The 17,785-nt window shown below is 36.4% G+C and overlaps 2 protein-coding genes across 3 annotated transcripts; one reads left to right on the top strand and one right to left on the bottom strand.

The window, feature by feature from the left end:
- Positions 1-308: 308 nt before the first annotated feature.
- Positions 309-7,811, bottom strand: LOC119265958 (protein shisa-like-2B). Its single transcript, XM_037547036.1, has 3 exons — positions 7,624-7,811; positions 4,284-4,438; positions 309-493 (listed from the first exon to the last, which is right to left on the bottom strand). The coding sequence occupies exons 1-3, from the start codon at positions 7,809-7,811 to the stop codon at positions 390-392; spliced, it is 447 nt and encodes a 148-aa protein (XP_037402933.1). The 3' UTR covers positions 309-389.
- Positions 7,812-10,618: 2,807 nt separating this feature from the next.
- On the top strand, positions 10,619-16,574 carry plac8.2 (placenta associated 8, tandem duplicate 2). Of its 2 annotated transcripts, none has more exons than XM_037547645.1 (5): positions 10,619-10,735; positions 12,856-12,946; positions 13,735-13,859; positions 14,920-15,049; positions 16,086-16,574. In XM_037547645.1, the coding sequence occupies exons 2-4, from the start codon at positions 12,862-12,864 to the stop codon at positions 15,022-15,024; spliced, it is 315 nt and encodes a 104-aa protein (XP_037403542.1). In that variant the 5' UTR covers positions 10,619-10,735; positions 12,856-12,861; the 3' UTR covers positions 15,025-15,049; positions 16,086-16,574. The 2 variants fall into 2 exon arrangements, with proteins under 2 accessions (XP_037403542.1, XP_017580991.1); XM_017725502.2 differs by having other exon boundaries at positions 10,621-10,735; positions 14,920-15,025.
- Positions 16,575-17,785: the final 1,211 nt, after the last annotated feature.

Below are 17,785 nucleotides of genomic sequence, written 5' to 3'. Positions count from 1 at the left end.
TGGTAACAGATTGTGATTGCTTTCACCAGTTCTCATGAAACTAGGAGTTTTACATGAAACAACGTGGTTTTGAGGAAGCCCACCAAGATTGGCACAAATATTTTAATAGTAGGCGCTATAATATCCAAAAACTGATTCTTATCAACTGTCAGATTGAGCTGAAACTCTGACATCAGTCAAATATGAAATATACAGCTATTTAAATTTTACAAAAAATCATAAATGCCAAAATTATGACAGTGATTGAATTTACTTACTTTAATGTAACTCAGGAAAAAAGACATACATAAATGAAGAAGGGGGTCAAGGTTACAAAGATTAATATCCCACACAGCAGCCATCATCTTCCAGGAATCAGGTGTGTACACTGCCCCTATGAATCACCAGCTTTAAATTACGGTCAGATCTGAAGTGTGTACGCTGTCCACATTCATGTGCGTTGGTTGGTTTATGTCTGTTCTGTTCCCTCTTTTCAGTGATGACTCTCTGGGATCTGATGTTTTACGGAAGAAACACAAAATCAACAGACAGTGTTATACCACAATTCAAAATTATATACACAATAAATGTAAAACTATGTATATACAATGGTGCCTGAAAGTTTGTGGAACCTTCCATATTTCTGCAATAAATTTGAATAAATAAATCTGCTTCATCAGATTTTCACACATGTCCTAATAGTAATTTAAAAAATGAGACAAAAATATTGGAGTTGGTCATTTATTGAGGAAAATGGTCCAATATTACCTGTGTGAACCTTTGCTTTCACTATCTGGTGTGACCCCCTTGTATAGCAGAAAATGCAACTAAGCGTGTCCGTTAACTGTTGATTAGTCCTGCACATTGTCTGGGTAGAATTTTAGCCCATTCCTCTGTAATTCAACTCTGTTATGTTGGTGGGTTTCCTCCCATGAACTGCTGCTTCAGGTCCTTGCAGAACACGTCTATAGAACTAAGGTCAGGACTGTGACTTGGCCATTCCAAAACATTAACTTTATTCTTCTTTAACCATTCTTTGGTAAAACAGCTTGTCTGCTTAGAATCTTTGTCTTGCTGCATGACCCATGTTTTCTTGAGTTTCAGCTCACAAACAGATGTCCTGACATTTTCCTTTAGAATTTGCTGGAATAATCCAGAGTTAGATAATGACAAACTGCCCTGGCCAAGATGCATAAAAACAGGCCCAAATCATGATAATACCACCACTGTGTTTCACAGATGGGAAAAGGTTTTCATGCTGGAATGCGTTGTTTTTCTTTTCTCCAAACATAGCACTTCTCATTTAAACCAAAAAGATCTACCTATCCTTTTGGTCTCACCTGTCCACTAAATATTGTTCCAGTTGCCTTCTGGCTTCTCCATGTAATCTTTAGCAAACTGCAGTTGGGTTCTTTTATGACCTCGCAGACTATTACATTCCTTGCTTTTGGGGTGATCTTTGTTGATCAACCACAACTGGGGAGCGCAACAATGGTCTTGAATTTCCTCCATTTGTACCCAATCTGTCTGACTGTGGATTAGAGGAGTCCAAACTATTTACAGCTGGTTTTGTAACCTTTTTCAGCCTGATGAGCATCAACAACTCTTGTTCAGATCCTCAGAAATCTCCTTTGCTTGTTTAATGATACACTACCACAAACATGTGTTGTGAAGGTCAGGCTGTGATAGATTCTTTAAATGCCTACATATCATTTAAAAGACATTTTTTGTGTTTCCTTGATTGTAGTGTAATGACTGATAACTGCCTATTACTCAGAGTTCAGAGACTGTCCCTGATACTGCGTTTCACTTAGAAATATGTCATGCTATGGAAGAAAAAAGCATTACACCTCACAATTCATACTGACTTTTAAAGAAGTTTATGTGGTCAGGTGACAGATTAAGTTCAGGGTCCATGTGTGTGATAGTGAGTGGGAGTGATGATACTGTTTACAACTTGATATGAAAAGCTGATTGTGAATCAGAGGTGTATGAAGACCCACAGTAGGCACTATACAGAAAACTGGCTTCATGTGTTATCTAATCCTTATCAGGCTAGTTTAGAATTAAGTAAACTGGAGGTACTCATAAAAGTACGGATCAGAAGAAAAGCTCAACTTATGTTTTCCAGTAGGTGTATTTCAGAACTATGCTTTTTTGTTTGATGTTTGATATTTAATATTGCTTGTGGACTTTTTTTTTTCTTTTTTACATAAACCACAGGTTTGTTTGGTGTTTTTAACAGTCTGGCTATATGTGCTCTGTGACTAGTGTTTGCTGAAATATCACTCATACAACGGCTCTTGATACCATTTCTGCAGTCAGTACACTGGTATTGTGTGTACACTGATACAGTATACAGTATAATTATTCTCAAGTATATTATTATATATGTGTATATATACAGTAGAACCCTTCATTTAATTTCCAGTCAAAATGACTATTACAAACAAGTTGTTCATTTTTCAGTGTCAGGAAAAATGCAGAAAACATTTGAGCACAAAATTAAACAGAAGCCTCAACAACTTAATGTAATATATTTTAAGTGTTGATTCTTTATTACAGCTTCTATTGTTTTCAGGAGACTTGCTTGCAGTCAAGTCAAGTCAAAGTTTATTTATATAGTGCTTCTTACATCAGTCGTTTTCACAAAGCAACTTTACAGAAAATTCCGGGTCCGAGCCCCCGTGAACGTCGCCAATGGCCACAGTGGCAAGGAAAAGCTCCCAACAACAAAAGGAAGAAACATTGAGAGGAACCAAGACTCAAAAAGGGGAACCCATCCTCCTCTGGTCGACCCCAGATAGCAAAACAATCTTCTTGGCAGCTACACATTCTTTCAGACTCATAGCGCTGAATTGTCTTCTCACAGTGGAAGGATGGACAGAAACACCTGTTGATTTTTTCAGATCTGAAGCAGCTTGACTTTTTCCTCTCACTCAAAGATAAGAGCTTTAAGTACTGTTTATCTGATGGGGACAGTTTTGGTGTCCTACTACTTCTTGCAGGTGATCTAGTTTTGGAAACTAGGTAAATAAATATGAATGCCTTGTACTTAATGGCTGTTCTGACTGGAAATTGGATGAAGGGTGGTCTCTTACATTTGCGCAGTACTGTATATATTTAAATATAATTGCTTGTTCTGTAAATGTTTTTACCATACAGACAGCCAATGGGACCAAAATACTGGAAATTACTACTATACTAAGTATAGGCTGCTCAAGTGGGCCTTTTTCATCATTATTTGTGCAGTATACATTATAAAAGGTATACATTAGACTCACTAGATGATGTGCTTTAACTGGTAGGATTAATTGAAAACAGTATATAAGCGTTCTTAACAAACATGAATAAAGGATGATCAGAAGAATTTACAAGCTACAGCCACAGACTGGTGAATCTAATTTTGGTAACGTTTGGTTTATGCCATTTCACTTGTTTTGACATTTGGGGCAGTCATGGGCTGGAGGTTAGGGAGCCAGCCTCGTGACTGGAAGGTCACCGGTTTGATCCCCTGAGCCGACAGCACATGACTGAGGTGTCCTTGAACAACCTAACCCCCAACTGCTCCCTAGGTGCTGCAGATTGGGCTGCCCACCACTCCGGGCAAGTGTGCCCACTGCCCGTGTGTGTGTGTGTGTGTGTGTGTGTGCTCACTTCACTGATCACTTCACGGATGGGTTAAATGCAGAGGTGAAATTTCCCCATTGTGGGACTAATAAGGGTCTCTTAATTTAACCCTTATGTTAAGTTCAACCGTAAGGAACAGCATAATAATAGATATATTTTAAAATATAGCTTTTTCTCTATAATATGTTTAGGTCAATTAATATCAATTTAAGCAGTATTTAGTGTAATCTATAGTGTAATAATTTACCCCTGACAGATCATGGTTTACTTTTAATGAATCACTTCTTTTTCATTAAAAAAAAAAACTATTTTATTCTGTACATGGCAAACACTAGACATCAGACACATTAGTTTTATTTATTGTTATTTAGACTTTTTTTAAACATATTATCTAATGGAAAAATTCTTATATTTTCCAATAGAAAAGGTTTGTGAGAGTTCAAATGCCTCTTTGAGAATCCTTGAGAAAACAGTTTAGGTTTAGATTCCACTGTTCACAAACAGAATAAATGAGCTGTGCTCTTCTGTCAGTAAACAATCACACTTTGATTTGAAGCAGCATCTGTTGCTAAAGGTAAACCTGTGACTTGTCCTTCAGTAAATTTGCTTGTTCAGTGCTGGGGCAGTACACTTTTCTAATTCTGGAGTGGCTTACTGTAGCTATATGTCATTACCTGCTTCATGGCTGCTGGTGTGGCTGCGCAGTTTGAGTCCGGTGTCAGCCTGCTGGGGTTTGGTGCGGATAAAAAGGATGCAGAGCACCAGCACACTGGTGAGGAACGCCAACAGAACCAGAGCAGCTATACTGAGTCCTACCAGCAGTCCAGCACTGCAGTGAGAGAACAGAAAGACGAGTACAGCACAGATCTCCCTAGACATGTTGATCAGCCAAGACATGTTTGGTGTCCAGAGTTTGCTTCTTTAGTTTTGCAATGGAGACTTAAGGGTAATGTATTTATTAAGAAGGACGTTACTGACAGCCTTCCGACACTTTGGCTTGTTAGAGGTGCCTTATTTGGCAGGTTAGCTAAGAACAAAGAACAAAGTCAAACAAAATGGTTAATACTTGTAGAGAAAGTGTGTGGGTATTTCAACATAAAAAAATTATTTTAAGAAAAGAAGATATTATTACACTGTAATACATCATAAAAATTTTGAGTTTCTCTTTTGACAGATGTTCATAAACCACACGTAAACGACAGAAGGCAGAGAGCATGGAAATAGCACAGTAACAGCACAGCTTTAGTAGAGCTGCGATTTCAGAGTGAAGGAGATTCGATGGTTTAGAAAATGAAAAAAAAACGAGTGAAAGAGCTGCGATCGCCCCTTAAACCACTTTATGAATGCTACAGAACTGTTGTGCTTATTTAATCACTGTGTGATGATGCTAAATAAATCTGCCTTATGTTTATGTCAAGGATCAGAATCTGTCATTGTTTTTGTTGTCATTTCATATTTTAATAATATTAATCATAATAAACTTCATTTATATGGCACTTCTCATGCTGGTGGCAGCTCAAAGTGCTTTACAGACAGGTGATAAAGCTTGACAGTAATATAAGAAATTATGAGTACTAATTTAAAATCATGTAAGAAAATGAGACAGATCAAATTAAAATAATAAAAAATAAAGTAAATACCATAAGACTTTAAATTAAATGCTGAGTTAAAGAGATAAGTTTTTCCTACAGAGCCCCACTGGTGACATTATGTATAAATAAAAGTAATGCATGAACGAGGCCATACATTAGTAAGGCAGATTGCGGCTTACTAAGTCGTGGCCATGTATTAGGATCTTGTTCCCATGCTTTACTAAGTCATTGCCATGACTTAATCATCTCATTCCCACATCTTATTAAGTCATGGCCATGCATTAGGCTCTTGTTCATGCATTCATTTTATTTATACAGGATGTCACCAGCAGGGCTCTGTAGTTTTCAAATGTTTCTTAAAAGTGAGCTCTGAGCTTGACTGTCTAATAAACAGTGGATCTGACTTTCACAGTTTAGAAGCAGAATGACTGAAGGCCTCTCCACGTTTTCTGTGTTTTATTGAAGGTATTTGTTGAAGGCCACTATCTGCTAGATCTAGATCTAAGACTACGTGCTGGAACATAAACAAACACTCTATGATGTAAACGGTGCTTTAAGGTCATAAAGAACTTTAAAAATCTATTCTAAAAGATACTGGTAGCCAGTGCAGGTTTTTTAGGGACAGTAAATATATATTCTAACCGTGCTGATATTTCACCATAGCATCATGGCTTCTTCACAAAAACTGTATCACTTTGCTAAGACGCCGTTGCTAAGCAACGACTTTGCTAGTAGATGCTCAAGCTATTTGAATGTTTTTACTTCTTTCTTTGGGCACAAACAGAAAATGGATACTTTTAAGATCACATTTGACTGACAGCTGACTCTAAAGACGCTGAAGATAAGACTACACTAAATTCCCAAAACTGTCAGTTTCAGTACATACAAATAGGTGTTCTGAATAAAACAATCAAATCATTGCAGGTCTCCACATCATGCCTCAGCTCTCTGTTCAAAACTACTCAGTCTGAATCCATATAAACTAACATCAAACTATATGCACTGTTGACAATGAAAGATAGTACAATATCTCTCCCAATTCAGAAATGGTCAGCAGACATAGAAAAGGCTTGTGACATCAACTGGCAGGTTGTATGTAATAAAACACTGTCTATGACAGACAATTCCAAACTGCATTTAATACAATACAAAATCCTTCACAGAATTCATATTACAACTGACAAACTGCATTTGATGGGATTCAACCGCAGTAACAAATGCCCTCACTGTCCACTTATTACCATCCATTCTGGAATTGCTCTCATATTCAAGATTCCTGGTTGAAGGTAATGAGCAAATTATCTGAAATCCTTGGGTTCCGGTCTGTCCCGTCATAGCGCTACTTAATGACATCTCCTCACTAGCGTTGCCCACACGTGTTAAACCTTTTGTATTAATATCTCTCACCATTGCCCAAAAAATGATTCTACTTAACTGGAAAGACAGATCCCAAATCTCCATAAATCACTGGCTCAAACTCCTTACAGATCATTGTAATCTAGAACAAATCACTGCAAGATTAAAAAATAACACAAAAGCATACAAAGAAACCTGGTCATACTTTACACATTACATTGAGAACAGCTGTTCTCTCTTCCACAACCTTATTAAAAGGAACTCCAAAATATGTCTCATTTATTACAAATAAATAAATACATAGAAAGATAATCAAAAACAGCTAAATAAATAAATAAATAAATAATGCGTTGTTATAGCGTACAAAAATTGCAACTCTTTTTAACTTACTTAGGTACATGTCTTAATGTGCATCTATGACTATCGTATGTAATAGCATCTGCAAATCCTTTCTGTACATACTAGCACTCACAGCACTCAAACTAAAGACCGTTCTAACATAGCAGCCCTATTAAATAAATACAATAAACAAAAATGAGTAAACATATACTACAGTATATTACAGTGTTTTCGTATTCACACACCCTGTCTGCCGACCAGAAAATGACAGAGTTGTAATACGTAAACACTGCTGAAATTTAAAATACTATGGTTCACACCATACATGAAAACTAAGCTGCAAATGTGAGGAAAATCAATGCATTTACAATTTTCTATCTATTTTAGTTAGCTCCGCCCAGTTACACTGAAGTTATATGGAGTATTTCAGGTCAGCCAATCAGAAGTCATTTCCCTATATCAGTATGTAAAAGCATAGTTGTAAAAACAGCCTGTTTGATTCTAAGGGATAAAGAGGGCATGGACTGTAAACATAAATTACTACTGTGACTGTTTTAGGTTCACACAAATGTCATAAGTAGACTTCAGGAAAATAAATAAAATGCAAGAAAAATGTAGGATATGGGTCCTTAGTAGAACCAAAAAGTAATTCTTTTATGGCATTACTCCTTTTTAAACGTCACCTTTCCTTCTATTGGACAGACCTGATGTTGGGCTCAATTCATACCTCAGACTCCACATGTAGGCATGTTTGTACGGGTAGTAGTTTCCAGGCTCACTGCAGCAGTACTTCATGTCCTCAAATCCACAGCAGTACTCCAATTCTGGACTTTTTGGATCTTGTGGGCATGTAAAACGTTCCACAAAACTGGCACCCTCTGTAAAATAACCCTCACAAATATGGACATCAGCCATCACAGCTGGTGTGCAGGTTGGTTTGTATAGATGCCGCAGTGAAGGAGAAATGGTCCCTCAATCTACACTGTGCTTGGGTTTTCTTTTTCTATGCTGCTAATCTTTTTTTCTGGATGCCTGAGTGCTGTGCCATCAGCGCTAAGTGCTCTTTCTGATCTGAAGGATGACCTTATTGCACGATAATGTGTCCATACAGACATCGTCTTTGGCATTGGGGCATATGTGCATTATTTCAGTGCAATCAACAAACAGCAGTCTCTGAATTGAAGTATACTTCAAAATCACTCAGTGCTCATTTTTCTCAGACAGCCATGGCAAGACCTATTATTGTAGCTGGATTTTAAGGGGGCAGGATTGCCCAATTAGACCTTTAGGCCCATCCAACTGGTCAGGTTGGCTTACCAATTGACCTATCCATGCTGTCCATAAATGCATTCTTTGGTAGCTAATGTTTTTAGGCTTTATAAACTTTACAAAATGTGAGCAAAATTTATTTACATTGAACTGCTACCGTGTTTTGCATCAATATATAATGCTGAGTTTGCAGTTTAAGTTGGCAATACACTTCAAACAATGAAAGATCTAAATGAAATCAAGCTACTGTCGTATTTTTGTAATTATACATAAAGCTGCACCATGTAGATTTTTTTTATGTGAAAGAAGCATTATTGACTCAGGAGGAAAAGAATCTTAGGAAAATGTGATGTGAGTGAGCTGTGTTGGGTTGGATTTTGTTGCAATTTTTTGTCATACGTGTTTTAGTATTAACATCACATAGGCAAGTGCAAAGAGATATGACATGAAGATATGATGACAGTTGCAGATAATTTTTTTGCATCTGTCATTCACAGAGTTTTACTGAGTTCTCTTTGAATCCTCGAAGTAAATGATGCAGAGATCAAGGAGTTCTGTTCAGCAAGCAGCAGTCACCACACCATACAAACTCAAACCACCACGTCGTTCTGACCAAAAAGATGCCGTTTTGCTTCAAAACATTGTTTTTGTTTTAAGTACCGGCAGCAAAGTGGTATGCTATCACAGCCATGTATAACTGAGAGTCTTAAGGCCCATACAACCCAATTACTCTTGTCAAAGTGAAACATAAAATGGTACTACAAAGGTACTAGCTAGGTGTGGAAAATGGAAACATGGAAATAGAACGTTAGTTTTATCCTATTCACTTATTTTATTATTGTGGGATCCAATTATTCAATGAATTATTAAGCACTGGCACTAGACTGGGATGCTCTGGAGCAGTAAAAAGTAAGGTTGCTCTGCCCAATGTGGTATAAACCCCAAACACTGACCTGTAGAACAGTGGAAATGTGTTCTCTGGAGTGATGGTGTTCCATCCAGCACCTTTGGAATGAATTGGAGTGATCCAAAATTGATCATCCATCAATAGTACCTAGTGCTTTTGTGACTGAATGCAATCAAATGCTCACAGCAATGTTCCAACATGTAGTGTAAAGTCTTCCCCCAATAGTAGAAGCTGTTCTGCAGCAAAGAGGAAACCAACCTTCTATTAATACCATTGTTTTCAGAATAAACACTGGATGAGCAGGTGTCTACAAACCTTTGGATGTACAGTGTTTATACAGCATGAATGCATTTGGTACACATGTTTACATGACATTTTTTCAGCCATTTTTCTTTAAGACTGATATACATATGTAAATGAATTACTTTCTGCTTGGCTGTCTTATATTTAAAAAAAAACTGTCTGAAACACGCTTTATAACTTCAGTGTGGGTGAGGCTAAACTGCTGTAGGCTGAATGAGCAGATATGTGAAAATGCAGTATTTTCATGAAATCATAAAAAAAACAATGACTTCAAAATGGGCTTAGTTTGCACATAAGAACTGTATGGACTGGGAAATGAATGGAGTTGAAACTTTAACATCGCTTACATACATCAGTTTTCTATGATGTGGGTCCTTTAATACTTTGATAATATAGTTTGATATGGATAAAATAATCAGTTGGTGAGCAGAATTACAGAAACTCAGACAGCAAAATCACAAAAGTTACATTGTTCATGTGTGTCTAGCTGCCCTTAACCCAATTTGTTGTTTAAAATTTCCTTTGGTTCATATGATCTCTGAGCTTACTCGAAAAATATCTAAAGACAAATCGAGGAAAGCACATGGTGTTTAATTTAATTAGTTTATCATATTAGTCTATTGGCCACGTAGGATTACATTCATAACAAAATAATAGAAAATCCTAATTTGTTTGTGCGTAAAAGTGTGCATATTACACATAATCAAAGAAAAATCAAATAGATACTTTTGGACATTCATCCAAGCTACAACTGTGCAAACTTTCATCACTTTAAACCACTCAGAACAAGTTTTACGACATCATCCTGAACGGGTTTAGCAAGTAACACCAAAGGGCAACAAAAGCACACGAAAGCATTAAACTCTATACTGACACAAAGGAGAAATACAGAGTAGTTCTAATGATGTACATTCACATTAGACAAATAAACTTGATGACTGTTTAACACATGAATGTTTCTAGATAGTGGCTGATGGCAAATTTAAACAGTAATTACATACCACTTACAGTGAAGTAATGACCTGATCCTGCACAAAAAGATTTTTGTAATCATTCTAGTGACACGCTGTGTTATAAATCATGCATTTACATCCACCTCACCATAAAACATCAATTTGCTTTGGGTGGGTGAGTTATAAATGGCAGAAATGGGTGTGTGTAGAACATAATAATGTTGGAAACATCAGAGTCACCTGACTCAATTTTCACCCTTAGCGGACTTTTGTCTGTTTAGTGTAACTAAGTTATAAACATTGCAACATGTCCTCAGAGGAGCTATAAAAGATCCTTCGCTCTGATACTGGTCACTGCACTGGATATTTGAAGAACAGTGTGGGAGTGAGGAAACTCTTCAAACAAGGTAAAAAAAATTCAGCTCTCTTCAACACTTAATTACTACTGCTACTGCTACTGATATATGATCCCCATACACTTATGACTGTTGCTATGCTGTCTGTTTGCTTTTAAATGTTAGATTATTTCTTGTGTCAACATTTTTATTTATTTTACTGCATAGCTCATGGTGCGTGTTTCTGGAGTTGTTGTGTGTAGCTGTGGTATTACTGTTCCCTTCATTAAGAAGTGCGTGGAAGAAACAAAGATGCCTAAAAAACATCAAGCTAGCATATATGAGTAATGTATGTCATCCATATATGAATAATATGTTGACACGTGTTAACGCACTGTAAAAATATGAAACAACAAAAAATGAAGTTTTGGGCCTGACAGAAACAAGCTGTCTGTCTGTCTGTCTGATCATTCTATCAATCTATCTGTTGTTCTATCTATCATTGTTGTCATGCCAAAACCTCATATTTCGTAACATTACAGCATTACAGGAGAAGGAAAAACTATTTTAATATCTAATCGAAGTTGTAGCTTCTTCTCAGTGATTTTGTCCAGTTTGTCCATTCATTGTGAAATTTTAACACAATTCAAAGAATAACTGCGCAACAGAGAACGAAGAATAAAGAGTTCTCAAAATGTGTATAAAAGACAAAAATGACAGCGATGAAACACACACACACACACACACACACACACACACACACACACACATATATACACACCATTTAAACCGCTCATTCTATATATATTGCTACTGTTGGAACAAAACCTCTTCATCTTTGTTGTTGCTCTTCACAATGTGTATTAATTTGATAAATGGCTCAAAAGAAACAGCCCAACATTATTTGGTAAAACGTCTGGTTCCGTTGAATTACTTTAAAAGTAAAGTTGTCATTTTGGAGTATGTATGAATATATATATATATATATATATATATATATATATATATATATATATATATATATATGTGTGTGTGTGTATATGTGTGTGTAAGAAAAAAGTAAGGAAATTTGTGTTTGGTACATTATTTCTTTGTTGTAACAATGCTTCTTGGCAATAAATCTTATATCGTTGGAAAGCCTGTTAATTTCGCTTTTAAATGGTGCCACATTTGTAGTAGAGTAGAGCTGAGTATGTGGGTTGCGCCCATGAAAAATTTGCCAAATCCTCTCTGCTAATGCCAAACAATTTATTCTGCCATTGACTTGTTTGGTATTTGGTGGACTGGATGATTGAAGTTTGAAGAAACAAGACATATTGGCAATTTAACAATTTTTTTATTTAACAAAAAGGAGCCTCAGTAGCGTGTGGAAGAACCATACACAGCATGGCACCTTCTCCACCTTCAATGTGGTCACACATTGCTGTGGGATAGCATCCCATTCTTCAACCAGCATTTGTCTCAAGTCAGCCAACGTGGTTGTGTTGATCACTCTGGCACAAACAGCACGCCCAAGCTGATCCCACAAGTGTTCAATGGGGTTGAGGTCAGGACTGCTGGCAGACCATTCCATCCTCATCCTAAATGGCAGCACCTGGGGGGACCAGGATTTCAAAATAAGTGTCAATAGCAACAGCAAAATAAGCTGTTGGCAATGGCAGAGAAGATTTGACAAATTTTTCATGGGCGCAACCCACATACTCAGCTCTACTGCTCATCCCACAAATGCATGTTCCTTACAAATGTATCACCATTTAAAAGGGAAATTAACAGGCTTTCCAACAGTATGAGATTTATTGCCAAGAAGCATTGTTACAACAAAGAAATAATTTACCAAACACAATTTTTTTTACTAGGTTCATATATATATAAAATAAATGACTATATATATATGTATACATACACACACACACACTCACACACACACACACACACACACACATACACACACACACATATATATTCATACATACTCCAAAATGACAATATATATATGAATAGGATACAAAACAGTAATATTATAAAATAAACGACTGTAAATCCCATGGTATATATGTACACACACACACACACACACACAAGCGTTGTTCAAACATTTGCCTATGACTAAATATACATCCATACATCCATAATACTTTATTTATTTACTTGTTGACTGAAGTTTTTGTATGTTTTGTATGTTTAAAACACAGAAGACTATGGCGATCACAACCCAGCCTGGACCGTACGCACGCTCAGAGTTCCAGACCGGACTGTTCGAGTGCTGTGATGACTGCTGCACATGTAAGCCTCAGATCTGCCACTATGCTTATCTAAGACAAGAGTGTTTTATGGATTGAGTGATATTTGTTAGATGACAGACACATAGACTCAGGCCATATAGGGTCACCTACTAACTATGACCTGTAAACATTCTTTGCATGAACAGCTCTGTTCAAAAGTTTGGGGTCGGGATTTTGAATAATGTAAAACAAATTTTGTTGCAGAAATGATTATATTACTGTATAAAATGATTCTAGTATGATGCTGACATGTTTCAAACAGTTTGATGAATAAAATAAAAATGAAGAAATCCATGCAGAAAAGTAGTGACCAAATCCTTTGGATCAAATAGCTACTCATAGTTATCTCATATGTTATACCCTATGAAAAGTAAATGCACCAGAAAGGACTCTTTGAGCTGTTCCATAGAAGAAACATCCTGTGAAAGGTTCCTTATGGAACCAAAATTGGTTCTACTATGGGATCACACGAAGAACCCTTTCTGGCACCTTTATTTTGATATTTTTTGCATCATAAGTTGATCAAAGTTACAGTCTATTATTTAATAATATTACTGTTTTGTGTCATATTCATATTCATATTGTAACCTCTTGTACTATTAGTTATCAACATAAACTACCAATTTATGTCCAGTTTATAACATTATAACTGTATATGTTCTTATTGAACAACAACTATTAACACAATTCCAAACTTGTGAACACTAGCAGTGCATGCAGGTGCTTTTAATCACTATAATTATTCAGTGCTTGAATCACAGTGGCTTTAACAATGTCCTCTGCTGGCAGGCATATATGGATACTTCTGCTTGTCTTGCCTGGGCTGCAGTATTGCCAGGGATATGGGTGAATGCTGCTTATGTGGATTAGGCATGCCGATACGCAGCGTGTACCGAACCAAGTACAACATTGAGGTCAGTGTGCAAGCCAGTGTCAGTGATGACCCCCAGTATGCTCTGACAGAATGTTTATTTTGGACATTACACATGATTTAAAGGGTTCATAACCTGCTTTATCTGTAATGACCTCATGTACCACGTGTGATGCGAATGACAATAAAGCCTTATCTTATCTATCACTTTAAAATAAGACTTTCCTCATAAAGTGTTCATAAATAGTTTCAAATTAGTTAATTAATGGTTATTAAATAGGTCAAAAAGACTTAAAATCATTAGTAAGGAGTTATGACACATGCACAAGGGCAGCAGTGACCTGCTGGTTGCCTAACAGTGAACCCTTAGTCATTTACACTGTTGAACATTACATTTTGATGTGTATGGATATTACTTTGTCTTCCTTATCAGTCAGTAATAAACCTGTGAGCTTCATCAAATCTTCATATAGATATAACAGCAGACGTTTGCCCTTTTTATTAATGTGTTAGAAGTGCTTATTAATGAATTTTAAACCATTCATAAACACTTTACCAGGGTAGCCTTATTTTAATGTGGTATCCATTTTTCATGCAGTTTATTTTATTACAATGTCAGCATTCATTATTATACGACTTTTCCAACATTTCTTTATCGTTCAGAATTCAACGGGTTGTTTTTGTTTACTGTGCCTTTAAGACTGATATATGAAAATGACCTCTCTTGTGATTGGTTACTCTGTATCTTGTATTATACACACAACATTAAACTAACTTATCTATAAAAAGTGAAGAAATTCCAGTTTTTCATGATATGGGCCCCTTAAACATTCTGTGTGTAATCTTTTAGACAGGATTCCATATTAAATGTATTTATCTTTACACACCTGGCCGTTGTTCACAGTTTAAGTTTTAAAGTTATGAAGCTGGTTTCTCAGACCAGCACTAAGCCTAGTCTTGGGCTAATTATGTTTCACCATTAAAAGTTCTATGTAATATAGATTTAGGCTTGATCTGAGTTGGGGAAACTAGCCAGTAGTGATCATCACTCTGTGAGTGATCTGGAGTGATCAGCGCCCTCTGCTATTTGGTTTTGTCTGCAGGGCTCCCTGTGTAAAGACTTCATGATCACTTCCTTCTGTCTACCCTGTGCGACCTGCCAGCTGAAGAGAGACATTGACAGGAGAAAACAACAGGGAATCTTCTGAGGTGCATCTCTACTAAATGTATTGAGTGAGTGCCCTTAAAGGGGAATTCCACTGATTTTGCTAAATTTCTGCACGGTTCAGTCAGTGTGAGATGCAGTCATTCAGAGCACACAGTACAGATGCAGATTTCTTTACAGTGATGGTGATAGGAACCAGGGGTCACAATGTCCACAACACAAATCTGAAATAACCAGCAATATGGCAAGTCTGAAAAAAGTTTAATTCTGATCATGTTAATTAAGATCTTGGGGAACACTTAAAGAACAAGAATATTAGATTAGGGTAGAAGGAAGGTACCCTTAAGACATACAGCAAAAACAATCAGCTTCTTTAGGTACTATTTTGATTGAAAAACTTGCATGTATTTTTTTTTTTATCATAAATGGGTTAAAAATATGGCCAAATCTTCTCCACAAAACTTAACCACTTCATATTAATAACTTACATTCCTTAGACCAGGGGTCAACAACCCAAATGATAAGAAGAGCCGTTTTGTCCTTTCAACAACAACCATTCCACCTTGGCAGCCACAACATTTTATATCAGTTTTATCATCTTGGCTGTAGATGTTTGACAGTATGTACCAAAATAATAGTGTAGACTAACAAATATAATATAAACTAAAACGTAGACTTACTTTGCTCTGCTTTAAGCTCAGCTGTAGCTGCTTTTTTCAAATCTTGAATCTTCATCTTCATGACTTTTTAGTTTGATCATTTCTCATTGCCAATTTAATGTATTAGGAGACCAGCTGGAGTGTTTATAAATGCAAATAAGTATAGAGGAACAGAGGAGTAAAAGAGTCGCATGTTGCCGGCCCTTAGGAAAGAAGCATTAAAAACACTTCTGAGATCTGGTTCCTATCACCACCACTGTGAACAGTACTGTCTCAGTTCCTCTAGAGTGGAAAATTTCACCTCAAACCCCTCAACATGACTTTGTTTACATCTTGACCATTTATTTATGCAGAAATTTTGAAAAATCAGCAGAACTCCACTTTAACTCACCTCAATGAGAAATGTGCCCCTGACTTACACTGAGATTCATTCTTCTTTTTACAGGACCTTTGGAAAAACACTGAATACTTTGGAAAAACACTGAATACCTGAATACTTTGGGAAAACACTGAATACCAAATCAAACTGGGATTTTTTTCCTCTCTTCTGTTATGTAGTTTAGATGTGGTTAATGGAATTGTATAATTGTGTAAATGTGTAGAAAAAAAATCATAATCCCTGGCCAAAGTGGGACATTAGTACATAATAGTTTGTGTCCACAGTGTCCATTTGTGTGATTGTTGAACAGTCTAATGGCTGTAAATGACTTTTTTACTTGTACAGTAAAGTCAGAACACACTTTGTGATCGGTCATGAATAAGAACTTATTTTTTCTCACCCCTTGAATGAAATACTGCAAAGTCCAAAAGTCTTCAGCAGCCATGAAAACTGTAAGTTAAAACTATTTATTTTGGCAATAAATGTGCTTTTGTCTGTAGAAAACCACATATGACATTATTAACATGACAATAAATAAATGAATGAGTACAGTAACATGTAAATAAGTTATTGACATGTTGGTTAGAAGAAAATATTTAATTTAAAGGGGGGACAGATTAAATATAGTAGGTACTGAATGATAACTGTGAATCCTGGGCTTCATTCAGGGAAGCTTAGGCATTTCCCACTAATAAAACCACAATGTACCCAATCAAAATGATCATTAAGTACAAATATTTTTTTCAGCATCATGAAAAAAGCTGAAAACGCAGTCAAGTGAAAATTAAACAGAAGCCTCAACAACTAAATATAATATCACAATGTTCATTCTTTACTGTGTCCACCCTTTATTACAGCTTCCAGCTTCCAGACAAACATGTTTCATAACTCTGAAATTCACTCTTAAAAGTTTCATTTCTGCTTCTCAGTCAGTCGAAAGTAATCCCAGACACATGTAGTGATGTTGAGGTCTGGACTCTGGAGTGGTCAAACCATTCTTCTGAGACCACCAGCCGCTTCTTTGACTGAGTTGTACATTTTCTCCTTTTTTGCTTTGTTTTCCTTTTGACAGCTACGCATACTTTCATCTTTTATATGTGTGTGTTAACTGCATGTACTAAATAATACTTTACATGTAAAAATGAATTATTAATATTCCCACTCTGTGGTGAGGTATTGTAAGTCCTATAGATACCTCTAATTTAGATACATTCTATTTGTTTGTCTGTTCTACCAAACCCAAACATGCGCACACCCCAGAATAAATCACACACAGCCAAACTCAGTTTAGCACAAAGCTATAAGGATTTCAGATCACATGCACACTTTGTACACCTGTACTACATGGTAAATCATTAATGTGTTATCTATACTGTATTGTCTATACTGCTGAATGGTTATCATGGTGACCTACTATCTTTGTCACATAACCCTTGCACCATAACTTAAAAGGCTATAATTACTCCTCCGATTATTATGTTTGCATGTGCACACCACGCCTTCAGTCTATGGTTGTAGCATGAGGAGTTTATTACTGGACTGGGACATGGGAGGGAATTCTGAGAATTTGAGCTGGATTCTGAGCAGCGTTGACTTTGGACAAGAAGGCCTGCGAGACAGGCATAAAAGAAAGAACAGAGAAGTGATAGGAAGTGAAAACTCATAGGGAAACAGAAAAGTGAAATGTAAATATATAGGAAGTCAGATAGGAGAAGAGTCTGGTCTTTTTCCTAAATATCAGTTATTGCAGGACTTAAAGAACAAAA

Source organism: Pygocentrus nattereri, chromosome 18 (assembly GCF_015220715.1).
Source record: "Pygocentrus nattereri isolate fPygNat1 chromosome 18, fPygNat1.pri, whole genome shotgun sequence".
Classification (NCBI taxonomy): Eukaryota; Metazoa; Chordata; class Actinopteri; order Characiformes; family Serrasalmidae; genus Pygocentrus; species Pygocentrus nattereri.
The sequence above is the reverse complement of the archived record's forward strand: the minus strand, read 5'-3'. Positions and strand labels throughout refer to the sequence as shown.